The sequence below is a fragment of the Papio anubis genome, chromosome 13 (assembly GCF_008728515.1).
Source record: "Papio anubis isolate 15944 chromosome 13, Panubis1.0, whole genome shotgun sequence".
In the NCBI taxonomy this organism is placed as follows: Eukaryota; Metazoa; Chordata; class Mammalia; order Primates; family Cercopithecidae; genus Papio; species Papio anubis.
This window is the reverse complement of record NC_044988.1, coordinates 37,535,556-37,562,550: the sequence shown is the minus strand read 5'-3', so window position 1 is coordinate 37,562,550 and position 26,995 is coordinate 37,535,556. Positions and strand designations below refer to the sequence as shown.

General features: G+C 35.8%; 1 protein-coding gene across 47 annotated transcripts in view; it reads left to right on the top strand.

The window, feature by feature from the left end:
* PTPRD (protein tyrosine phosphatase receptor type D) overlaps nt 1-26,995 on the top strand; it is a 2,329,646-nt gene that overhangs the window by 2,129,610 nt on the left and 173,041 nt on the right. For 25 of the 47 annotated variants that reach the window (XM_017949398.3, XM_017949394.3, XM_017949399.3 and 22 more), the window contains 6 exons: nt 7,180-7,313; nt 9,810-9,954; nt 13,137-13,442; nt 14,325-14,518; nt 16,906-16,932; nt 21,126-21,243. In XM_017949398.3, the coding sequence (XP_017804887.1) occupies nt 7,180-7,313; nt 9,810-9,954; nt 13,137-13,442; nt 14,325-14,518; nt 16,906-16,932; nt 21,126-21,243 (924 nt within the window). The remainder of the gene's footprint in view (nt 1-7,179; nt 7,314-9,809; nt 9,955-13,136; nt 13,443-14,324; nt 14,519-16,905; nt 16,933-21,125; nt 21,244-26,995) is intronic. The other 22 variants (XM_017949425.3, XM_017949424.3, XM_021927829.2 and 19 more) reach the window with 4 other exon arrangements.

Here is a 26,995-nt window from a genome sequence, read left to right as displayed (position 1 = left end):
TTTTTTTCTAAACCTAATTCAACCAAAATGTGAATCTTTGACAATTGTGAGAATCCTTGTATTTAGAATGCTAAATGAAAAACACTGATGCCGGCCGGGCGCGGTGGCTCAAGCCTGTAATCCCAGCACTTTGGGAGGCCGAGAGGGGCGGATCACGAGGTCAGGAGATCGAGACCATCCTGGCTAACACGGTGAAACCCCGTCTCTACTAAAAAAAATACAAAAAACTAGCCGGGCGAGGTGGCGGGCGCCTGTAGTCCCAGCTACTCGAAAGGCTGAGGCAGGAGAATGGCGTGAACCCGGGAGGCGGAGCTTGCAGTGAGCTGAGATCCGGCCACTGCACTCCAGCCCGGGTGACAGAGCGAGACTCCGTCTCAAAAAAAAAAAAAAAAAAAGAAAAGAAAAACACTGATGCCTTCAGTTGCAATTTATGGAAAAATATAGAAGCAATGTTTAAGTAGACAGACCATATCTTTATTTTTTTATATTACCAGTGGACAGAATATGACATTGAATCATTACTCAGTGAAGGTAATATTATCAGAGGGGCAATTGAGTTACTGTGAGCTGGGGACTCCACTTTCAAAAGCTCTGATTTAATTTAGTGACAGAACTCAGAAAATCTAGATGAATGGGACATGGATGTATTAGAATAGTTATTCCCACTCTGTTTGACTAACTTTTTTACATGAAGATGTTTCCAAGAATCTTCCATAATAGTTTTACTTTTAATACCTGTTGATTGAGAAGATATCTAGTGATATAATGACTGCCTGCCAAGATCAATAAGCTAAAAAAAACCACTCCAAAATAGCACAATGATTTGATCTGTTCTATAGGCTTCATTAAAAAGGCCAGTGGATATTAGTGGACACCTGCCAAAAACAGTGATGTTTGTTCTGATGTAATTAATACTGAGCTGCTCCTTTTTCTTGTTACTGACTAAAGAATTCTTAGGATTTATGCTAGGACAATAACCACTATGAAATACAAAATTTAAGGATATGATTATTTGCACTGCAATTTTTCTCCTCCAACCTTATGAAAATTTAGTGATCAGTAATATGTAGGCATTGAAGTACATTTTAATTACAAATACACAGATATGTACATTTTGATGTCTTCTGTGTCTGAAAGGTACTCATTTAGTTTTATTATCTTTAATTCTGTGACATTCACATTCCTATTTTTTTTTTGAAACTGGATTCCAAAAGAACAGTATTTAGGATCAAAGTGAGGTTAAGAGAGAAGTCTCACTTTTGATTTTATCTAATATGAGTCACACAGATGGATATAAGTGAAGGATTGATGTAAATTTGTATATTTCTGGTAAAACAGAAAATGAGAATATGATCTGTCTGTTTTATAGTGAGAGAGTTTTTCTCCTTGATTGTGAATATTAGTACAGTTGACTGTGTTGAGTAATCTTTAAATGGTTTTAAATATGAAAAGACTTTCGTTGTGATGATTATTTTCTGAAATACGGGTCAGTCTTCCCAGTTCTCCATAGCTCTGACTTCTGTCATTACAAAGTCACTTGCAACTAGTTTACCTTGAAAATATGGGAAATATATGGCCATTGACAAGGGAAGTATTTATATTAAGCTAGAAAAATAGTTTAATTATTAGAAAACACATTGAGGAAGGAAAAAAGAACATCCTGTAGTTTTCTTATAAAGGTAATTATACTAAAAGCATAGGGTAACTATATTTTATAGAAGAAGTGCAAATAAAACTCTGATAAAAAAGTAAGTTAAATCTCAAACCTAATGCATTAAATGTTGCTTGATGTTCATGCTAATTAGAGGCATTATAAATCTTAAATCCTAATATGTGTCTTTTTTTCTGAACTTTCTTTAGAAAGCATGTCTGACCTTTAGTTCTATTCATTTAATAGATTCTTGAAAATCATCTGACTTATATGGATATATGCCTTCAAAAGATAAAGAATTCTATATATATATTTATCAAATACTAATGACTAGTATCAACTTTAAACATTTTAGGGATGTTAATGCTATTACAAATTCTGGGCATTGCAAAAGTGTTAAAATATAAGCTATGACATTTAGAGACAAAGTCTCTTAGGTTTCCAGAGCTTTATAAATCATTTCATTAGTGTATGTCAACAGTCCTATACAAGCAAACTAGAAAAAGACTGCTTTCTAATAACCAAAGTTATGAGTCCAATTTAAATCCTTTTTCTGAATAGTTTTAGCAGTGATTAAAGGAGCACTGGATATAAATACAACTATAATAAAATTTAACTTTTTCTCATTTATATTTAATGACTGTTGAGAGTAAGATTTGTGCTGATGCTTGTGTATTAAGTACTTATTTTGTCAATGATATATTTGTGGCATTTACACATCAGACTCTTTGTTTTGAATTTTGTTTTGTTTTACTACCATTATAATTCTGGCTGTCAGTTTTATTGTTGTTATCATTTATCAACATGCTAGATACACACATTTTAAAACATGTACCTTATTAAAATACTAGATATTTTAGCAATCATGGGTTTTCTAGTATCTTTGGTCATATTTCATATTTATACTATAGCAAGATGAAACTGTTCTTTAGCAGTGTAATATGTGTCAACCTTTCTTTAGAGATAATCTCTAAATTTTATTCAAATATTAATCTCTTCTAAGATATCAGCATTTCAGATAATGTGAAGGTTTCTCTTTTGTTAGTCTCTTTTTTTTATCCCTTTTCTTTGTGTTGCTTTCACATATTTATATAGTGTATAATTATAATAATGCTCAAGTACTTAATATGTATTAGTGGGATTATAATCTTATTTTAGGGACTTGATAGCTCACATTTCTATTTCCTTGTGAACATTAAATAAGTAATCAAGAGGAAGGACATACCTTTACACTATATAATGACTTCTTAAATATAATATTAAAGAAAAACTTTTGCTTAGTTTATTTCTTCTTTCCATGTCCTATTATAAATTTGGTTTATGGTCAATATCATCTCTCTCCTTTGAATATGAAGTAACTGCTTGAAGGTCTGGATATGTTGTTTTTATTTGCCCATCATTTTCCCAGAATCTCACATTTTCTTATAAAATTTATGTTCAGTTAATCAGCGAATGAAATGTTACAACACAGAAAAGCTCTTGAATAAAATAAAAATAAAATAAGATATACATAGACAAAGGATTGGTAAGTGAAGGTAAAAAAAAGATACCAGTGAGAAAGTGTGGTGTGTAATGATTACAAGAGCGTAAAATATCTATGTGTAAGAAGGTGAGGCACAGTGGCTCACACCCATACTCTCAGTGCTTTGGGTGGCCGAGGTGTAAGGATTTCTTGAGCCCGGGGACTTCAGACAACCTGGGGCAGCATATTGAGACCTTGTCTGTACAAAAAAATTAAAACATTAGCCGGGTATTATGGCACATGCCTGTAGTCTCAGCTACTCAGGGGGCTGAGGCAGAAGGAGCACATGAGACTTGGAGGTCAAAGCTGTAGTGAACCATGATTGTACCATTGCACTCCAGCCTGGGTGATACAGTAAGACCTTGTCTCAAAACTAACTAAATAAATCAGTAAAATGTACGTAAATATTTACATTTATACATTTGTATATATAAATACATATAAACATATATAGAGAGAAAACATTAATAGTAATGTGAAATGGGACCTCTGTAGACACAATATTTGGTATAAAAATTCAATTGACAGATAATGAAAGTACTCCCGTGTCTCAAGTGTTACAGAGAAAACAAATATGACAGTCTGTAGCCCCTAAAGTGTTTTCTTATATACATATATTATGCTTATTAGGACCAATATGTTGGGAATTTAAAAATACATTCATTTTATACCTTTTTAAAAAATTCCTTTGCGTCCTCCGCTTCATGGTGGTGGGTTCAAATATGACGAAATGCCCTGAGGAAGTGATATCATCAGGTACACCCTCAATTCCCGAGGAAGTGTGGGTAGTAAACCCTTAAGCCATTGATGAGTCTGGAGCCTGAGATCATGAAAGGTTAGTTTAGAACCCTGGCCCATATGCTGAATCTAGCCTGTAGACACATTTTTGCCCCATACAGTGCTTTTAAAATTCAATTACTTTTCAGTAATTAAGAATGGAAAGGTTTTACCTGGAAGGTTCACGATCAACTTCTGTGAAGAAAATCTGAGGCTGGGACAAGAGTGGGCCCACATTTCACAAGGCAGCAGCCTGCTGTCACTGAGCATGGCCTGCGCTTCCTCTTCAGGTGGGGGGCACGCGCCACTGGGCCCCAGACCCCGTATGGCCTTCTCACTCTTCTAAATTACCTGACACCTCCAAGCATTTGTGTTCGCATCACATGTTTATTTTATACATTATTTATTCATTTATTTTAGAGACAGGTTCTCACTCTGTCATCCAGGGTTGTTTGCAGTGGCTCAGTCATTGCTCACTATAGCCTCATCCTCCCGGCCTCAAGTGATCCTCTAACCTCAGCCTCCCAAGCAGCTGGGACTACAGGCATGCTCCACCATGCCCAACTAATTTTTTTAAGTTTTACTATTTTGTAGAGACAGGGTTTTGCTGTGTTGCCTAGACTGGTCTCGAAACCCTGCCTTCAAGCCATCCTCCCAACTTGGCCTCCCAAAGTGCTGGGATTACAGATGTGAGTTACCATGCCTAAGCCTGTACCACAAGTTTAAAATCTAATACATGAAGTTACCCTCCGAACCATTTCAAAAGAAGGATAAGGAAAGAACAGGAGAGAACCCCCTGTACATTAGATGAAGACACTTTGCATCAAGTTGTCTAGCCAACTCTTAGCTTTGTGCAAGAATAAAAAGGACAGTGTACTCTCTGAGATGCTGATGTGTCTACTTAAGTCATTATTTAGAGGGAAGGGGCTCTTAATAGAAACAAACAGAATTACATGATCAGACGAAGCTTGTGTCACTAAACAAGAATAAAATATTGAGACCAATTGGGAATTTCCTCAAGACAAATTAAAAGCAAGAAGTAAACAGTTTAAGTAAGAAAAAGTTAATTAGGTTTCCAAGATGTTTTCAATCAATGTCAATTTATTATTAGCATTAGGCAGGGAGGAAATGCATAACAGGCAATTATTATCCTGAGAGCAGCCCTTCAATGTTTTCTATGTTTCTGATTCTTGACCATACTGTACTCCGGTTTGGTTTGAGTCAGGAGCTAACACAGACTTTCTTGTTTCCCAGGAAATCGAGAGAGAGAAAGAAGCAGATACAACTAGGAAAAAAAATCAGTGACTGCATCCATAGGCATATGTGTGCATGTTTAGCCTGAGAAACCCTTTCATCATGTGAATATTAGATCCTATCATAATTTTCCCATCTATCTGATCACTCTTGTTTCCAATGTTGCCCCTGCCAGTGCTTTCGGTATTTCCCTTTTAGAAATAATGCATTTTCCATTTGCTTTGCAATTTGCCTATTTGTGTTTTGTTCCCCTCTGTCCCTCTGCCTCTTGCTTCTCGATGTTTTATATTCTTTTGCCTTTCAATCTAAATGATTGTGTTAGGTCACCCACTGGGCAGGTACTGGGGAAAAAAATATGATACTCTGTTCAGAAAGTAAGTTCCCAGAGACATCAAATCAATGAGACTTTCAAGGCCTGTGATTTTTAAAAAGAGAGAGAGAAAAGATGATGAAGGCAACTAGAAATAGGAAGCACTGATTATTTGTGACCTGAAGCATCAGTCCAAACATGTATTCCTGTACACACACACACACACACACACACACACACACACAGGCTGACTTACCAGAGCAATAAAATTATCATTAGGGATTCTACAAATCATTCTTGAAGACTGCTTTAACAGAGGGCATTTTTAAAAGCTATACTACAGAGACATAACTATAACAGAAAAGGAAAGCAATACATTTTCTCCAAAGGCTTCTTTTCAACTACAAATTATACTGTATTGTATGTGTTTTAAAATGTTTTTGCTGAAGTTGCCACTTTAGATGTTTTAAAGTACACTTTAGATGTTTTTTTAACTCCTCAGCTGTGGAGTATTATTGTTTTCTTTTTTTCTTTAAATATAAATGGAATTCTCATTTAAACTTGAGGGACTGAACATATGTTCAGCCACAGAGCAGTGAGACATGCCATAATATCAAGGGTAATGATCAAAATATTTTACAATTGGGAAAGCATGGACACTCACCAATCAGAGCAGACAGTGGCCAAGAACAATGTACTGTTAGATGTGCCAGTGACACCCTGACTCAGCCTTGTGTGTAAGGGATAGAGGGGAACTGATAGGCTCAGGTGTGGACTAGGACGTTTAGGTTAGTAATTATTCTAGTATATTTGAGTAAGATGTTTTAAACCGAATAGACTTTCCGTTCTTTATTACAGCTGATAAACAGCTCTTCCAGATTGTCTATCAAATAGATTACGTGGCTAACAGAATTATAGATGATCTCTTTAAGTTACCATATTTCTGATAAGTAGTATTCTATAAACGTCTTAATTTTAGTAGTAGTTCAGCTTCGTAGCACTAGGGGGGATATTTTGTTTGTATTAGGTGTAGTGCATTAAATAATTTAACATAGTTTAGAGATTAGAAGTAATTATTTGTAAGTGATAGAGTTTTGTTTTGTTTTGTTTTTCCTTTTTTACACCTCTTTTTCAAAATATGGGCTGGTAAGACAAAATGCTAAGTGATTCTGTTTGCCTGTAGGTTTTGTTATTGGAGTAAAGGTAGGATCTTTTAAGTTTAATTGGAAATAATTTTTAATGTTACATGTAGTGCTAGAGAGTAAGTTCCTACTCAGTTGTAAATAACAATACTTTTAGGTATTTAGCACTTATGCTTTTGGCAATATGGCAAGAGTTTTATTTAAATTATATTATTTATTACTAACAACCATATCATGAAGTAAAGAATTTTTTCCTTAAAATTAAATTCAGAGGCCAATAGACTTTATACTTGTTAGTTCTACTATATCTTGTGTAGACGTTCTACTACTCTGGAGCAGGATTTATAACATTGTACTTACCCTGTGTACAAAGAGGTTAACTTGGACAATGTAAAGGAGCTTGTTTTCCACTAAGCTGGTACATATGTACAGATTTCGAAAGGTTTAAACAGGTACACTATGAAAGAACTTTGTGAATACTCCTGGTGATTGTGAGTTCAATCCTTTGCCTCCCTGTTTTTAGTACCAGGGCAGCCACTAAACTTCAAAGCAGAACCTGAGTCTGAAACAAGTATTTTGCTCTCTTGGACACCTCCACGCTCAGATACCATTGCCAACTATGAGCTGGTCTACAAAGATGGGGAGCATGGAGAGGAGGTAAGACTATAGTGCTTCTCACCCTGGGAATTATTCCTTACGTTGGGTCACTTCTTTATTTTTGTGTATTTACCCACATTCTTGGTCAGATAGCTATTGAGGACCTTGATGGAAAAGATTTACTACTGAAAAGAGGAACTTGACCGCCCCCCTCCCCAATCCAAAACAACAGCAACAAAAACAGCAGAGTGGTTATTTGGAGGCTTTGGGGAAAAACAAAACAAAATAATTCTTGCTCCTATTGGAATGTGCTTCTGACAGAGCTCCAAGTTCCACAGATGTATCAGGTTATAGAAGAATAAATACTCAGTGAGACTTGGGGACTGTCTTTCTCTTCTGCATGAAAGTATTTAAGTCATTGTGGGGACAGGTGACTACATTAGGTCTATATGTTAATGAAACTCCTTGGCTAGATGAACTAGTCCTTGGCTAGATGAATCTTGCTATGAAGATTTCCCATAGCAAATGTTAATTTGTTTGCTATAAAGTATTTGGTATGAAGGTGAGTGTATATAACATTTGAGTATGCTGTGCAAATAAAATAACAGATTGTAGAAGGCATGGCAATTATTGATCGTCATTGAAAAGAGAAATGAAAACCAATATAACTAACTCATTAATAGCGCTGTTCTAAAGCATCTAATTTTTATAGTAGCACTGGAGCTAGCCTTTCTTATTAATCTGTTTCACATATAATGAAATGGAGGCATGGAAAAAAAGTTAAATAATTTGCTCAAAGTCTCACACTCTAGTGGATGGCAGAGCTGGGATTTGAGTCTAGGCAATCAAGTTCCAGAGTCTGTGTTGTTAATGGTTAGGGTCTACTGCTTCTTGAGTGCAGCTTGAATACATTATAGAAATCAATATTAAGATACATCTAACATTTTCAAAATGAGAATACATAATAGTAATAAATATGTTTCTTTTATTATTGTGAAGTCCAATGGGGAACATTAGGACAAAAGGGGTTAATGGCACTATATTTGGATATTGTAATAAATTAATATGTTCTTGTAAACTATTTTATTCCATCTGTTTGAATTGAGCAGAATCTCAAAAGAATAGGTTTTAAATGCAGTGCTTTTAGATTTAGCTAACAAAGCCAATATAAATTTAGATTTAGCTAACAAAGCCAATAAAAAATACACTTAAAAAGTTATATAGTTGAAATGCCGGTATGACTTAAAGTGTTCATGATAACAACTTGAGCAATTGGTGTTTTCTATAAGGCTTAAATCAGCTTTGAATTATTTTAAACCTTCATTACCACCACCAAACTAAAATACATGCATACATACACACATACATACAAAGAGTAAAGGAGAATTGTGATGCTTGAATGTTAGCTCAGCTACTATGCTCTACAATTGCTTATTGAGGGAATTCTGTTATTTCTTATTTGGTGGATCTGAAATTTCTGAAAACTTTTGTATTTGTAAGCCACAATACCCTAGGGATGGTTTCTCTAGTTTTATATTTGAATTCTTCTTCTTCTTCTTTTTTTTTTTTTTTTTTTTTTTTTTTTTTGAGATGGAGTCTGGCTCTCTCGTCCAGGCTGGAGTGCAATCTGTGCTCACTGCAAGCTCCATCTCCCGGGTTCATGCCATTCTCCTGCCTCAGCCTCCCCAGTAGCTGGGACTATAGGCGCCCGCCACCACACCTGGCTAATTTTTTGTTTTTTAGTAGAGACGGGATTTCACTGAGTTAGCCAGGATGGCATTTGATTAACGGTGGAATTTGATTAACAGCGGCATTTGATTAACAAAATCGTATTTCAAAAGTCCACAAAAGTTTGTGAATTTATTTATTTTTTTTTTTCTGGCTGTAGGTTTCTATATTCACAAAGAAAGGAAGGTTTTCAGTTATTTTAGATCAACCTAGGGTAGTAATGTGGTTTCCGATAAATTGTTCAACTTTCTTTAGTGACTAACATGATTTTTATCCCATCAAAACTAGGCAATTTCAAATTTCTTTTATAACAACCTCTTGTAAATTGTATACTGGTTACTGTTGCTACTTCTGGTCATATTTTCTTTGCCTCCAATTGAGATTTCAGAAGGTCATGGGAGATGAGTAGATATCTGTTCAATTAAAATTGCACATGTTGGGCAGATTCCACTACTAGGGGCAGGTGTCAGTTTCTGTTGTGATCTGTGTCACAGCAACATACATGCATTTAAGGGCAGAACATACTCATGGGTGTTGGACTCTCAGTCTTCCTCTTATCTGATGTGTCTGGCTAACTGTGTCAACATTAAAAATATCTCTGACTTCCCTTCTTCCAGTTACCTTTGTAGAAACTTGCCTTTTAAACTGATATTTTCATTATATAATTTCCTTAGTATAGCCCTGGATAATACTCACTATTGACTCCTTTGGTGATATTTTGATGAGATTATAATCCTGATGATACAAATCTGATAGTCCAGACAGTGTGATTAAAAAGTATTTGCACGAATCTTACTGAAGATGACCACATTCTCTTATTGCTTCCAGCAACGAATTACCATTGAGCCAGGGACATCATATAGGCTGCAAGGACTGAAACCAAATAGCTTATACTATTTCCGTCTGGCTGCACGCTCCCCTCAAGGCCTGGGTGCTTCTACTGCAGAAATATCAGCTAGAACCATGCAGTCAAGTAGGTGTCTCTCTTTGCTTACTCTCTGCCTTTTTATTTCCTCTGGTAGATGTTGCTAGCTTTCACCTTCACCAACAGGCAAACCTGCTAATATGATTAATAGTTAGTAGTCTCTAGGTTAGTATGCATCACACTTCACAGATGAAAGTGTAACTGTGACTTATTTTGGTCTCACAATTGTTCCAAATAACAGATCCCACTTTCCCACATTGAAAGACTTTTAAAGAAGGTGGTAGACCTCCATGGGTGAAAAGTGGGTAAAAGGAGTTAGATCAAGCCCTGTTTAATGAATTATAAGGCTTTAAAGCAAAATTCACATTGAGAACCCTGCAAAATAATCATAGGAGGGCTTGGCAAATGAAAGAGACTGCAAAAGACAAAAAAAAAAAAAAAAAACCCTTTATTTTTTTAAGCACACAGGCTTTAGCTTTGTAAACAAACAAGTCCTTATTTCATGTATTTGTTTCTACTAAGAAAAGCTCAGCTCTGATGACTTGTTTCTTATTAACTCTGTGTGTAGTACATGTGGAAATTTGGAACATTAACAGAAAATCTGTATCTGGACAAATTTAGAAACAATGGAATAATGGCAAACATATTTGCAATTCTAAATTGTATTTTGTTTCCTCTGGTTCAATTTCTTTTTGGAACTGTTACCCTTAAGCATAGCTGTGTTTATCACAATGGGGGTTAATTGTGCCCAGGGCAGATTGTTTTGCATGAAGTATTATACAGGAGATTGTTTTTGATGGCAAGTTTGGTGGCTTATAATACTATTAATTGCTTTTTATTAGTAAGTGTCTACAATTCATTGATAAAAATACTATTTACCTTGAATTGAAGAGTTTTGTTGAGTTATTTTTTATTTCTTTGTATGACATTTTGTCTTTGCTTTTTGACATAGTGAATTATACAATAGATATCTATAATAGAAATACATTGAATTATGTCAAGAAGATGCTCTGTTGACCTTATATTTAGACCTATCAGCAAACCTGATACTTATGTTTTAAAAGATTAATTTCCTTCCATATAAATGAGCAAGTTTTCCACCATTTCATTTTCTATAGAAACTTGAAAACTCTCAGGGTTTTTTGATAATAAAATGTATGTTTTTCCCTCTTAAAGCATGATTATTCACATGAAAATGATTAGGATCCTGTTTAATCTGTTAGTGATTATCGTTTATTCCCGTAAAATTTTCTTTCATTTAAAGGCATAAGCATGTAAATTAATGCATTCCCTGTATGTCTGCTTTGAATTCCAGGCAGGCTAATAAATAGTATTGTGGAAGATAATTTCTTAAAACCAAGCATTTAGTTAAGAGAAATGTTACATGCTTCAATACTGTATTTCACATGGTTTACAAACCTCACTTTTTAACATATGTACATACAAATTGAATAGACTTTTTATAAGCACATCAAACACTTATCTATTCCTTATTTTATTAAAGTAAAATTTTCAAATGGTGTTTAATATATTCTCACAAAATAGGAGGTCTGAAAATAGCCCTAGTGAAAACCAAATCAGCTTTTTAAAAAGAATTACAAATGAGTCCTTGCTGTTACATGAACAACTCAATTTATTATGAATAATGATAATGCATATAAAATAGATTTATAATTTGAGGTATAAGAACCCCTAGTCAGAATCAATAAAAATGAGATTCTAGTGGTTTTGCAAATCTTATTCCAAATTTACAAGGCTGTCCTATGAGGATTCCTTTTTTGTCAATACGGAGAGCTTTTATTTTGATTGACTGTGATAATGAACACAAGGCACGTAAATTAAGAAAGACTGATAATCCCCTGAACAATTGGATACACCTGGCACTCCAAAATATTAAGATTTACAAAGTCTAGGGAAATCCCCAAACTACACATTCAAATATAAAACATAGAATTGCTTTATTCACTGTACCATATACATTACTTTAAAAATATATGTGTGTGTATATGGATTTGTATTATCTTTGCCCACTTGTTTGTTCTTCTTTAGGAACATACGTTATTAAGTTTTAAATAATAGTAGTAATTGTGCTGTCTTTTATTGGTTTTTAATTTTTTTAAATCATAATATTTGGTTAATTTGATGGAAAATAATTGCTCAAAAAGTGACTAGTTTAATTTAGAATGGGCAGTAAGAAAGTATATCTTTTAACTCTAATATAAACCCTATGTTGTATGAATATGTACAAAATGAAAGAAATTTTGCACGTAAGTTATATCTTTTCCAGTTGATACTTGGGTTTGAAAAAAACAGTTCTTTTTAATGATTGTCTTATTGACATTTTGTAAGGGACAAATGATTATTATTGATTTTACCAAATTTTGCTGGTGGGGTCTAATTCTTCACTAGCAATGGTGTCTCAAGAAGAGTTTTAATTAAAAAGCTGAAAGCTGACGTAGGGTAAGTACAAGTTACAGTCAGAATCAACAAGCCTGACATTACCCTCGGGTAGGTAAACCTTGGACTCTGCATTTTCATCCTTTATTGATTCTGCATGCTCACTGTATATGGGCTACGATCAATGTTAAGTTAACATTTTTTTATTATTATTAAAACTGGTCAGGCAAACTCAGTTTTCCAGATAGAGTGAACCCTCTTAGGTTTGTTGTTGACTTACTTATTTTTAATTGGAACTGGTAGAAGGGCATTAGCAGTTACTGTAACTTTTCATACTTAAGCCTTTCGCAAATGAGTACTGTATGTAAACCATCCTCATTCTAGAATGTAGAAGGGAAAGCTTGGAAACAACATCTGTGAAGCACCATCAGACCCTCAAGCAAATGCTAGCACTGTTTGCAACTTTTTTGAAGCTGGGTAGTCAGTATAGTAGGGGTGGGAGATACTGAGGGATTGGTTTAGAAGAAGAATTTATATCGCAGGTAGGTAATTTTATTTGAGGCTCCATTATCTTGAGGTCTCATTTTCACATATTCCCCCCACCCCATTATTTAACAATTATTTTTGGTCATTAATTCATTTTTTTGGTTTATTCATATTACTAAGCCAAGGTACATAATTTGTCATTAGAATTTAAGTTTCATAGCCTTATTTTTGTTTTGTCCTTATTGTTCGTTTATTTATTTTTGCCTTTTCTTTTGTTTTATCATTTTCTTTTTCAACCACTCCTGTCCTTTCACTTAAATCCTCCTTTAACTCACTACCAAAATAAGAGCCGTCAGCTCCTCCTCAAGACATTAGTTGCACCAGCCCAAGTTCCACTAGTATTTTGGTAAGTTGGCAACCTCCACCAGTGGAAAAACAGAATGGCATTATCACTGAATACTCCATCAAGTATACTGCAGTGGATGGGGAAGATGACAAGCCTCACGAGATTTTGGGAATTCCTTCGGACACTACCAAATACCTTTTGGAACAACTGGAAAAATGGACTGAATACCGGATCACTGTGACGGCCCATACAGATGTCGGCCCTGGCCCTGAGAGCTTGTCCGTGTTGATTCGAACCGATGAAGATGGTATGTTGCCTCCGCTACGTCAGTTTGCACCCTTCTGACACAGTCTTGGTCTGCTGTCTTTCAATAGGCTAACAGTAATCTTTTTTCTCTGCTCATCTTTTTACCCAGGATTGCGGTTGCTTTAGTATTTTTGCCAAAGACTTGTCTTTGCTGCGGCCTGGCCTTTTTTTCTTTCTTTCTTTTTTTAAATCTCAATGCAGTAATTTGCTTCTCTTTAAAAGGACTGTTGGCTCCTATGGTCTTGCAATCCAGCCCGTCTCTGTACCTCCATCTAAAGTCTTCTGTGTTTTTCTTGGCTTTTTGTAGTCACTTCTTTTACATTTTGAAGTTAACTTTTCAAAACTACCTTCTTTTTGTTGCCTTTTTGTCTTACATATTTCAGAAACATTGATGCTCAACATTCAATTTTTGGCATCTTTTGTATGGAATACCTTTGATATGAGAAAAAAGAGAAGATAATCCATATAATCAAGAATCTTTTTATTCTGCTGTTTAAAAAGAAACCTTTAAAAAACACACAACAATCAACAGCCAGTTTTTGTTATTATTTCAATGCTATACCTCTTTGTGCTTTAATGCTTTGAACCTCAAAGCATCTTCCTTGGCTTTTGTACATTTTTTACATGTTTTTCTATTTCTCTGATACTCTTTTTTTCTTCCATTTTTTTTTGCATTGGTCATGTTTTTTGATCTTTTCTTAAAAGGTAGAGCAGATTGGTTAAGCATTTTCATTGGTTGAAAATGTTCGTATTCTTCAAAGGAAACATAGTGGGTTTACCCATTTTTTGAAAAAGAGAAACCTAAGTAAAGAAAATGCAGAAAATGCTCTGATTGGGTGGGACAAGTGCCTATAATTTCTTTTATCCAATGATGTTGTTCCAGTTCCTAGTGGTCCTCCTCGCAAAGTCGAGGTGGAGGCTGTCAACTCAACATCTGTTAAAGTCTCATGGCGCTCACCTGTGCCCAATAAACAGCATGGCCAGATAAGAGGATACCAGGTACATTATGTGAGGATGGAAAATGGTGAGCCCAAGGGCCAGCCCATGCTGAAAGATGTCATGCTGGCTGATGCACAGGTAAGCCTCTGAAATTATGTACCTCGATTTTTATATAAGTGTGTCTTAGTTCATATCTTGCAATTGGCCTTATTTTAGTTTTTCGACATTTAAAAAATCTTGTACAAAATTCTAGTTTTCATTACACATTGATGTATATTGATCTTTTCAATCAGAGTTACTATCAAGTGAGGAAGGGAATTGTAATGAAATGACACTCAAGTCTGATTAAAAACGTGTTACTTTTTCCTTAAAATACAGATATTCAGCCCTTTACAACCATATTTGAGTTTGCGTTTCTGATTTCAAAAAATGGTTGTCTTAGTAATGAGTCAAAGAGAAGATTTCTAAACTGCAATTTGGCTGATGGAATCTATTTTCTTCTGTGCTAAAACAACTTGGAACTTAGTTGTTCTAATTTCTAAATGTATGTCTTCTTCCATTGAAGAATAGACATTTTTATTCAGGTACAGTTACTCAGTATTATATTTAGTATTTCTTCATCAAATTACATATTTGATGAAACTCATTGTTTCATGTCCCAGAAAGTGAAGATGGTGACAATGATATTAAAAATTAAATCAGAATTTCCTAGAGAATAAACGGGATCCTTATGTTGAACTAAGGTTAAAAAAAAAAAGTACTGAAAATGAATAGTTGAGTATATGAGAAATTGTATTGATCTTAGGGCAGTGGTTTGCAACTATGGTATCACAACCTGGTTTTATAATTAGTTGTTTAAAACAGAGCATTGAAAATTTTCACAATTTTTCAAAAATTAGAGGTGATTCAGAGATAGTCCCATAATAAATTCACTTGGGTTTTACATATTTTCCTCAAAGGAAGATGAAGATTTCAATTTGTAACTACCATCCTGAAAATTGTACATGACTCATGTACTGGCTTACCTTTGCTCTGTCAAATGGTGATGAGATATCATGGGGATGGGATATTATGATCATTGGAATACTTTCATTTTCCAAGAAATTAGTGACTTGGCAGGGAAAAGGATGGAGTTTGTAAAATATTTGAAATTTATTTCAAATGAAAATGCCTTTCTTTGTGTGAAAGTCAGAAAGATTATGAAGCAAGTTGAAAACTGCGGCACCAAGTTGCGCAGTTCTACATTCTTGTCTGTAAAGGTGGACGTATCCCCTGGTCAAGAGATCGAGACCATCCTGCTCAACATGGTGAAACCCCGTCTCTACTAAAAATAGAAAAATTAGCCGGGTGTGGCGGCACACGCCCGTGTAGTCCCAGCTACTAGGGAGGCTGAGGCAGGAGAATTGCTTGAACCCGGGAGGTGGAGTTTGCAGTGAGCCAAGATCGCACCACTGCACTCCAGCCTGGCAACAGAGCAAGACTTCGTTTCAAAATAAATAAATAAATAAATAAATAAATAAATAAATAATAAATAAAAAGAGAGCAATAAATATCCCTGTGCCTCTAAGGAAAATACTTACCCCCCAAGTCTTAATACAAGTCAACTCTCAAAAGCCTTTATGTTTTCTTCAGTTTTGAAACATTCTAAGCAAAGGGATCTGGATTCACGGCTCACTTATCTACCCCAAGGCCACTTCCATAAATGCAGTAGAGCTTCATAATACCGCTTCAACACTGGAAAGGGGCCACTGACTTGATTTTTGTAAATAATTATTATGTAGTGCCTATAAAAAGAAAGTTATAAAATTAATAAAACCATCGCTATGTTTTATCATATAAGTCTACAATTATGGAAAAGAAAACAATATGACCATCGTGCTTTGATGTTCTCCTTTGGTTCTTAGATATTTTACGTTATAGAACAGTAATTCTGTCCCATTTCCATTGTAAAATCTGGTAGTTAACGGAATTATGTAATACCAAATGCATTAAACGTCAACTCTGTCTTTTTTTCCTCTTCTTCTTTGTCTTTTCTTTATTAATTGCTGATTTTTCTTGTTTATTTTCTTTCTTTCCCATCTCATTTATTTTCCTTGACTCTTCACTGAAATTTCATTACATCTCACAGGACTTCTTTGAAGCTATAAGTGTTAAATATAATGAAAGATATTAATCTAAATATTGACTTTTAATTGTGTAACTTAAGATAGAAGTCAAAATAAATGAGTAGGATATGAGTAGAAATATTCACTTTTTCTGTGCTTCATTGCTATGTTTCAGTGAACCATACATTTAAAGTATATTAGCTGGTTTTAGCAATAACAGTAACAAAGATTATTTAATTTGACTTCCCAATCAGAGGTGGAGGTGGCAGCAAAACACACATTCTCTGGAATTTTATTGTACACACTGCTTTGTTTATTTTTTCAATTTTTTTAGTCTAAGAAGGGCAACACTGCCTGTATAAGGCTTAAATTTTTTTCTTTTTATTTTGTTTTCCTTCCAACCTTCTTATTCTCAATCAGTGGGAATTTGATGATACTACTGAACATGTGAGTAATTTTTGACTGTTTTGTCAAAAGCAGACTATATATGCTTGTTTTCTCTGATATCCTTTCACTTATTTGTGATCTGTCATCACAGTTTGCTTGGATGCATGAACTAACAAATTATTTTTAAGTTATCTTCACTATGTGGTGCACTTTTTATTTTGGTTTCTGTTTTGTGAAATCAGCATGGTGCTATTGACTACATAAGAAATGTCATGGGCTTGTGATATTTATTTTGATGGCTGCTACTAACTCTGCTTTGTGACAGTCAGAGGAAGCATGCTTTAAAATACAGGGGTGTCATCCAATCTTTTGGCTTCTCTGGGCCACATTGGAAGAAGAAGAATTGTCTTGGACCACACATAAAATCCACTAACATTAACGACAGCTGATGAGCTAAAAAAGAAAACAATCTCGTAATGTTTTAAGAAAGTTTACAAGTTTGTGTTGGGCTGCATGTGGGACAAGCTTGCTTTAAGTGAAGGCATTGCAGACTGGAGATGTCAGATTGTTTGGTGTAGGCTGCTCATAAATCCTACTCCAGGGTCACATATCCAGTGGATAACAAGATACAGATCTGGCACTGATTAACTCTAACTAGAAGTGGCTGTTCTTCACTTTTACCCATACATATTTGAACGATGAATGGATTATGCCAAGAAGTAGAAAGTATCTTGCTGAGGGAGGAATGTTTTTAAAATGTTTGAATGAAAGCTCTATGTTATTTGTTGAGGGACTGTTATGTATGTGCCACTGCAAGGGACACATGATGTGACACCTGCTTTCTAGTGTTTCTATTCTAAGTGGCTAAGGAAGAGTAAAGTTCTGAAAAGTTTCATATAATGCAGCAAAATATATGGCCTACAGCAGTGTACCATGCATTAATAAATTAGTGGACAGTGTCAATAAGAGCTATGAATTCAGAGACAGTGGTCCAAGATAGTAAAAGAAGTCCTGAAGCTCAGTTGAGAATTTAAGGGATGATTAAAGACTGAATAAGTGAAAAAGTTGTGTGTGTGTGTGTGTGTGTGCGTGCACACGCGTGTGTGTGTGTGTTGGGGAGCTAGAGGTGGAACATATATATTTTTTTAAGTTGAGCACAGCAAAACCAGTCATTGAGACAGTTGAGCATGTGGTATAGTCACATGACAGTGAGCCTGACAGTTTGATATAAATGAAGGCTTTCTGTAAGTAACTCAGTGGTAAATAGAGCTAAGAGGTCAACTGTAATATAATACTGGGAAAAAAAAAAAAAAAAAAAGAAGAGTCAAGCCAAAAAGCTGGCCAGTCAGTCTTTAACTCTTCAATATTAGAGCGATATAGGAGAAATTTTTAAAAATGAGTTAAAGGCTGACAGGAAGGTATTCTTCCATTCACTGACTGAATATTTACTGCCAATGCACAGGACTCTTATTGGGAATCTTGTAACTGTGTCCAAGGTATCAGTTCTTGTGGCTTTGCCAGTGCAGCAGCGTTTTTGACCATAAACTTCTTTGACTATAACTCACAGTAAGAAATACCTTATATGTCATGATTCAATGCACACATATGTTTAACTAAAATACAAATTTTATGGAACCATATTTTGTATAATAAACACTAACATTAAGTATTCAAGTTTATTCCATTTCATTTCTGTTTGTTTAAATTCTGGTCATGACTGACTAAAGTGATTTCACAACCTACTAAATGGGTAATTACCTGCAGTTTAAAAACCAGTGACTTAGTGGATAGATTAGAGAGTAAAAAGGTGGCAGATAGAAAAGTAGGTAAAAAGAGTTATTTTGCTAATTTAGTCATGAAGTGATAAAAATGCAACAGAGTTGAGGCAGTAGAAATGAAAAAGTGATACTTAGGATCAATAAAAGGAAGAACTGGCAAAAAACTTGCTAAGAATTGAAGAAGAGAAAGAGGTCAAAGATAGCTCATACGTTTTGCAAATGTGTTACCATTCATTAAAATACGGAAGTAAGGAGGGGGAGTCTACTTCCAGGAATGATTTTTAAGTTTTAGTTCATTTGAACTTGAAGTAACACTGGGTAGTCACAGGAAAACATCCAGCAGATATTTACAATGTATATGCCACTGGAGTGCAGATTGGAAGTCACAGCTGAAATAAATCAGGAGTATGGGCAGAAATAATTACTTAAGGTTTAGAAATGAATGCAGTTTTTTTTTTTGTTTTTTGTTTTTTGTTTTTTAAGATTAGAGAGAAACAGTAGACCAGTGACTATGACAGAACCTCAGGTATGCCAACTTTTAACAGTCAGGGACAAAAAGCAAAGTGGAGACAGGACAGGAGGAAACAAAGAGAATAAGGAATTACAGCCATAGTACCGGGCACATCACCTCACAGAGCATACTGAAACAACCAAGGAGGGAAGTGTACCCACCTCTTAAAGAAATAAAATGTAATCCAAGAAAGGGTATGATCATGGCAGATAGAGGTGTGTCCAGTTGAGATTATACCACTGCAGGGGACTTGTCGCATTTCAAATTGCGTTACGTCTGTTATCCTCTAACAACCTGGGCAAGAGAATGGATGTGTGTGGTTAACTCTAATTTCGTGATAAGAAACATATAAGGCTCAGAGTGCATAATTTCTTGCTGCAAAATTTGGTGATGAAAGCAAGCCTTGCTGCTTTTTCTAGTTAGCCATGCCTGCTTTTCAGCAGTACTCCGGTGGCATGTGAGGGCAACCTTGGAAACAATAATGTTGGCATTTAATCATCATAGTTTTCGGGATAGTCAGTGTGTCTGCTGTCATTTAAAATACTGCTCTTGGGTAGTTTACTTGGTTTTTCTATCCTCTGTAACGTTAGGGAAACCATTCCAAGGTCCTGGAAATACAACATCTCTCCCAAATAGCCCATTTATCTGGCATAATAAAATTTCCAGTGACTCTTCAGGATGATATCTGAACTTCTTGAATTTCCACAATGAGATATTCCTACTCTTTTGAGAAAGCTTGTTGTCAGAAGCTGTCATATTTGGAGTCATCTTCAACAATTGAGCTCTATGGTATCTGTTACAGCCTTGCTAAAAAAAAACCTACTGTATTTCACACAATATAATTCATTCACTCGTCAGTCACACTGTCTTTAGATTTGAAAGACAATGACATTGTGTATTTTCCTAAATTTATCCATATTCAATTTGAAAACACAGCTGTGCCAAAAATCTGAAAGGGTTTTTATATTGCTCTGTGTGTGTCTGTGTGTGTGCGTGTGCATGTGTACATGCAGCTCTGGTATTTGTTCTTAAAATACTAGAATAAGTTAATAGCCAGAATCTCTAAAGAATCCCATAACCCGTAGTTTAAAGGAATATCAAAGACCATCTGGTCTTATAACCACCACCGCTTTGGGCCCTGACTAAGAGAAAACTAAGAATTTTGGTAAATAGTATGTGGTATTTAACTTTTTAGAAAGTCCAAATAAATTGAGCACATACTGGTGATGCGGTAAAACTAAAGTCCGGTTGTATTCTTTGCTTTTATGGCTGCTTTTTAATGTGTGTGAAAATTCTCCTCAGTGGATAATGATTTCTGCTCATAGCCTATACAAATAACCAATAAACATGATAATACAATCAATCAATAAGAGAGCCCTAAGCAAATTCTCTCTCAGGGTATCTAGGTCCAACAACAACCATTTGGTAAAATTCTTCCATAGTGATCAAACAGACTGCTGGCGTCAGCCGCATCTGCAGTCTGTTCGTTACAGTGGATGTGTGTGGAGAGCTGTTGGCATAAAATAATCACTCTTTCATGGAATGCTTCCTAGAAGTCAGGCATAGTTCTGAGTTTACCTGATATAACTCATAAAATCCTATGGGGTCCTATTATAATTCCAGCATTCCCTTGGGAAATGGAGGCACAGATAGGTAAACGTACTTGGTCTGTCCAAGCTAGTAAGGATATGAAAGTTGAAGAATTCAGGAAGTCTGGCTCCAGATTTCATGTCTTTGACTAATACCCTAAGAGCTACCTCCTAAGATGCCTGAAGACACCCCTTCGATAACAGCATGAAAACAGATTTCCTAGCATGAGCTCAGGCATGAAATTTCCAGGGCTTAGCATGGCTGCAAGGGATGTGTGAGCATTTGCAGAATGAAGGCAGACGTCTGGCCTTGTTTTTCACCCAGGGCATTAGTAGCATGTTTTGAATCAGTGACATTCTGTTTTGTCATTTCAGGACATGATCATTTCTGGGCTCCAGCCTGAAACTTCCTACTCCCTTACGGTCACAGCCTACACAACCAAAGGAGATGGTGCTCGCAGCAAGCCCAAACTGGTGTCCACCACTGGGGCAGGTAATCATGTCTGTGCATGTATGTGCCTTGAATAGTACTGCTAACTTTCTAAATGGTATGGGTAGCTTCTAGCAGGCTTTTATTATTATAAAATCAGAGGAAATAAATGGACTATGGTCAACTTTTGTGTTTTTAGTTCAGGGGCAAAAAAAAAAAAAAAATAGATCAGGGAAAAAATAGTCCAAGTGCATAATTTGTCCAAACTATTCAATCAGTCATTCAACAATTATTTCTTTGAGCACCTTCTGTGTGTCAGGCATTGTAATCAGCACTGGGGATGAAGCAATCAACAAAACAGAATAAAAATCTGCACTTAACGAAATTTACTTTCTGAATAGGACTAGATAATTAACAAGTGACGAAAGGAGTATAAAATAAAATGTCAGAAAGTGGTAAGATGAAAAGTAAAAGTGTATAGGCAATTAAAGATCAGGCAGCCTCTAGGGGCTGAGAAGTTCTTGTAGAGGAAGGATTATTTAAGTTGAGACTCAAATGATGTGAAGGATCAAGTCCCATGAAGGTCTGGAGGGAAGGGGTCTGGGCAGGGAAGTCAAACAACAATTTCAACTTCCCTGGACAACAAATCTCCTTAGAAGAGCTCCCATCTTAAACTGGGTTCATGACTTACAGTTCTACCTTTTGTCATTTTGTCTTCCCCACCCCCTGCTGTGGGGATTCTTAAGAAGCCAAATTGAACAAAAGATAGAAAAAAGAAAAAGAAGAAAAGTAAGAAGGCTAAATAGTATAAAATTACTCCCTTCTAAAGAATAAGGCTTCTTCAATGCTTTTTAGGGTTACTGTGGGCAGCCACATTAGGAAAAGCCAGCATGAAGGAAGAGCAAGCATTGTAGAATGAGGAAATTAAGAGATAATTGCAAATAAATCCAGTCCTCATGTATAGCAATCTCCCGTGGACATGGAAACCATGATTTGACTTACTCCGCCCGAATCACTTCTCAAACAACTTTTTAGGAACATACCTCTATGTAAAGGCATAAAGGAGAGAACAGCTGTGATGCTGAGTGCCCTCCTGGGTGCCATGCTCACTGCCAGCTTTGTCTAAATGTCATAAGATTTGCCTCGCTCGCATCCTACCACCTGGAATTGCCTCAAGCAGCAGGATTACAGATGGCAAAACTCCTTCAAGGCTGAATCTTCTGGGCTTTTTTAAAAAATACCATTACATCAAGCTAATTTAATGCCCTGCAGAGCAGACACGTATTCAGTGAGGGGCATGATGGCATGATCACTTTCTGGCTATGGAACCAGTCTCTATTACAACATCAACAACCAAGAGTTGAATCTCAAATTGAACAACGTGTATTTCCTTCGCCTACATTTATAAATATGTCATAATAACTCTGAAATGTCTTATATTAAGCACCACTCACCTATTGCCCATTAAATGGGGTCATGTTATGATGACAAGAAAGTAGAGGATTTATAGCCAAGGGATATGAATTTTAGAGAAAGGGATGATTTTGTCTATTTTAACATCACTAACGCCATCTCATCCCTTTTTAGTTACCATACAGTAGACATTTTAGAATTTTAGAACTTATTCATATATAGAATTCTTTTGGCATTTTCATTCACTATTTTAGATCCTTCTTAATCAATAGAGGCTTCGGTACTGAGATAGAAAATGCTTGCAATTTAGATGCCTACACATTTACTTTTGTAAGACCTCCCCACTGCACCTGGGAAGAAAGTAGAAGAATCCAAATTTAATTCCTTTAAGAGCGAACCTCTGGTTTTCCTTTGCATAAGCAGCCCCTATTCGTGGTTTATCCCTAGGCAATTAGTGAATATATCAATTTGTTTTGTTTTGCATACTGTATTAAAAATCCTCGTATATTTATGTGACTGTGAAGAATTACTGAATTTATCTCACAGACGTTGAGCTCCTAATAATCATAATTGTAAAGGTATTTAGTTACAGCTCCCACAAAGAATTCAGGAATTCTCGTGAAATTTTATTTTAATAGTAAACTTCCTGATTGTGGGGTGTTTGTTTATTATACCTTGTTTCTAGAACCTGTAAATAATCATATCTTTGAAACAAGAGTACTGATCATAGTTTAAGTATAATCTACAGGAGATTCATATAACCTGAAGGATGCTTCTGAAGAAAATGTTGGCTTTTATGTTTCAATGATTATGAAACATCTGTATTTTCTTTGTTAATACTCCCATTATTCTGTATTATAGTAATTTGTTTACTGCCTGAGGCCTTGAGGTTAAAACAAACAGAAAATTCATTGGTTTGACATTTTCTGTATATTTTTACGTGAATTTCAGTACTATATTGAACAGCTATGTTAAGGGTAATCAAAAGATGACTGTGACAGGGAGAATTTGGAAATCTTAGCCCAAGTCTAGTCAATTATGATTGTTATTGCTTTGGTACTAGGTTAAATTGGGGCTAAGTTTAGAACCACTGCAAGTAAGTACCTCAATTTATCGCCAATGATTGCAGTTGCTAAAAAGTAAAGGGAAACCACACATATATACCAATTCAGAAGTCCTAAGAGATTTTTTAAAGAATGTAAGAGAATAAGAAAATGTAAAAGGGAGAAGAGTTTATATGTCGTGATATAAATTAGAGTTATTTACTTTGTAGCTGGACCTTCTCTGCTTCTTCCAATATGTTCACTAAGACCTGGCCAAAAAGTGACCTTCTGACTCCCCTGAGTAATTATTTAAGACCCTTTCATCTTACCAACCCTCAAGCTCCAGTGCTGGAGTAAGCAGAACCATTGAACCAACAGCTGGCATGACCTATAAAAGTAGCCTACAGAATAACCCTAAGGCATTAGAAACCTGAGCCAGACTCCACAGATCGCACAATCTATTCCACCTCATTATTTTCCCAACTAGAATATGCCTGTATTAGAGAACGTGGACCCTGCTGTATCTGTCTTTATTTCCTCACTCAAATACCTGTGTGCCAGTGTACAAGTATTTGCACAAAGTGAATTATTGGTAAATGTTTGATACCTATAGTGTTTCTGGAAGCCAGGAATGCAGTGAGTTCCATTGCCAATCTGTGGAGTTTGGGAGAATTCTTTTTAACTATGTATTCAATGATGTAGAACTCTCCTCATTCCTTTTCCCCTTTTTATCTTATCAGTGATTCCCTGGATGAAATACCACAACTGTCCGAAACCCTTACTCCAGCCTATTTAAACTTCATTTACTATTTCTATTATTCACATGCTTGTGGAAATTTTGGGCATCCCTTCGTGTGACCCTTCATGGGGTCAGCCTCTCCTGAGGTGAAAATTGGGAGTTCTTCCCCAAGCTGCACTAGCATTCATTTCTTTACTGAGCCCTTCCTTTATGCTTCGTGGCACTTCCAGGCTGGTTGTCTCATAGTTTTCAGGCTTAGTAAAACTTCTGCCCAGGGAAGGAATGACTGTTGTGGGTTTGGCAATAGAGAGCAGACTAAGATCCTTGTGTACAGCAGGGGAAGTCAGTAGGTTAGAGCTAACGCTCTTTTTTCTAGATCATTACTTTGATCTTGTGATTCCAAGCCAACAAGCCTTTCTGTCCCAGAATAAGAAAGGTCATGCTAACATCGAAAACAAAAGAGATTACTCCATCCTAAGCTTTGACTCCCACAGAAAAATAAATATATACATTTACAAAGTCAGTGAGTTTTTTCCTAGACTTTGCCAGCCCATTATATTTCTCCAAATGTGTACCATAGCAATATTATAAAGTGAAACATCAGTTAATAAGAACATGCTCATAAATGACAAATATTAGAATGCAATCTATATTTGTGGTATATCAAGAAATTATTTTTATTTATCCTAGCTTTACATGCATCTTACAGAAACAGGATACACAGTGTATATATTATTATGCAGTTCATTGGAACTAGAATTTCAGAAAATTTTAATAAATATCTTTAATCTGTTGTCCTGGAGAATGTTGAGAATTAATAGTTGTGTTTCCACCCACTTGTTTCAACTGAGTTTCATATATTAAAGGCTGTATTCTCTGCTGAAAGCTCTATTTCACCATGTATTTTTCACAGCAGAGACTCAGGTGTTTAATCCTTGAGACCATCACTGACATTTTCATGGACAAATCATGTAAATGCTATGTATATACAAAGGGGAATTAAAGATGTCTGCCAGTGTCTCTACCTTAAAGTACTATTTTAAAATTAAGATAATTGTAAATACATTAAAAGCAAATGAAATAGTTCACACAGTCTCCAACTTATGGATGGATTGTGTTCTGAGAGGGTTAGTTGATTGCTAAGATCTCTGGATGCATTGTTCCTGAGGAACACAGTGAGTACACAATGATATGGTTCCTGGGCCTACCTTCAACACACATGTTTTATATATACAACGCAACACACATGTTTTACATATATAACACAACACACGTTATTGAGTAATTATTTATCTAAAAACTTTAGAGAGTATTATTTTCATACATTGTGGGTTAGCTGAGTTACATAAGCGTGCTATGAATCTTCCCAGCATGTGAAACAAAACTGTTACTCCATTGGTTAAAGAAGTAAATATCTTAATGATATTTCTGAGAGCAGAGCACATCTCCACCTGGTCTCACTTTCTGAAATACAAAATGAAGAGGCTAATCAGTCCATCTCTGAGGTTACTATTCTATATATTGTCTCATAATCTTTTTAGTGATTTTTTTTTATCTTAATCTATGTCCCCATGGTATGATTTTTTATCACCTGTCTCCCATTACTGTAAGCTTTCCTCCTTTCCTACCATCTTTCTTTTTCTTCACGTTCATAATTTTGAGACATAGTTTCACTGTCACTTAGGCTGGATAGCAGTGGTGTGATCAATAGCTCACTGTAGCCTCAAACTCTTGGCTCAAGCAGTTCTCCCACCTCAGCCCCCTGAGTAGCTAAGACTACAGACATGTGACGCCATGCCTTTTTTTTTTTTTTTTTTTCCATAGAGATGAGTCTCGCTATGTTGCCAAGCTGTTTTCAGGCTGTTTGTTTGTTTGTTTGTTTGTTTTTGAGATGGAGTTTTGCTCTTGTTGCCCAGACTGGAGTGCAGTGGCACAATCTCGGCTCACTGCAGCCTCTGCCTCCCAGGTTCAAGTGATGCTCCTGCCTCAGCCTCCTGAGTAGCTGGGATGACAGGCATGCGCCACCATGTCCGGCTATTTTTATGTTTTTAGTAGAGACGGGGTTTCTCCATGTTGGTCAGGCTGGTCTCAAACTCCCAACCTCAGGTGATCCACCCGCCTCTGCCTCCTAAAGTGCTGAGACTACAGGCATGAGCCACTGTGCCCAGCCGCTGGTTTTGAACTCTTCATCTCAAGCAATCCTGCCACCTCAGCTCCCGAACTACTGGGTTTACAGACATGAGCCACCATACTTGGCCTTTCTTCTTCTTTCTGTTAACTTGGTTTAGTTTTGATTCTGATGATCCTCCCTCAATGTCTTTTGTTGTGGATTCCAGGAATAATTGCTCTCCATTAAAAATAAATACAGATATGATAATGCATTGAATGAGTAGATTAGAACTTTTCACATTTCTAACTTAAAAGGTAAATAAATTCTGTACTCATTGGAAGCTAGCCCTTCACCATAAAAAGTTTAATATTTGGATTATGAATAATTGATTAATATTAATAGAATGCAGAACCTCATGCTAAGACTTTACATGAATTTCCTCATTTATTATTCACAAGAACAATATAAAGTAGATCTTAATATAATTCCCATTTTACAGATGAAGAACTT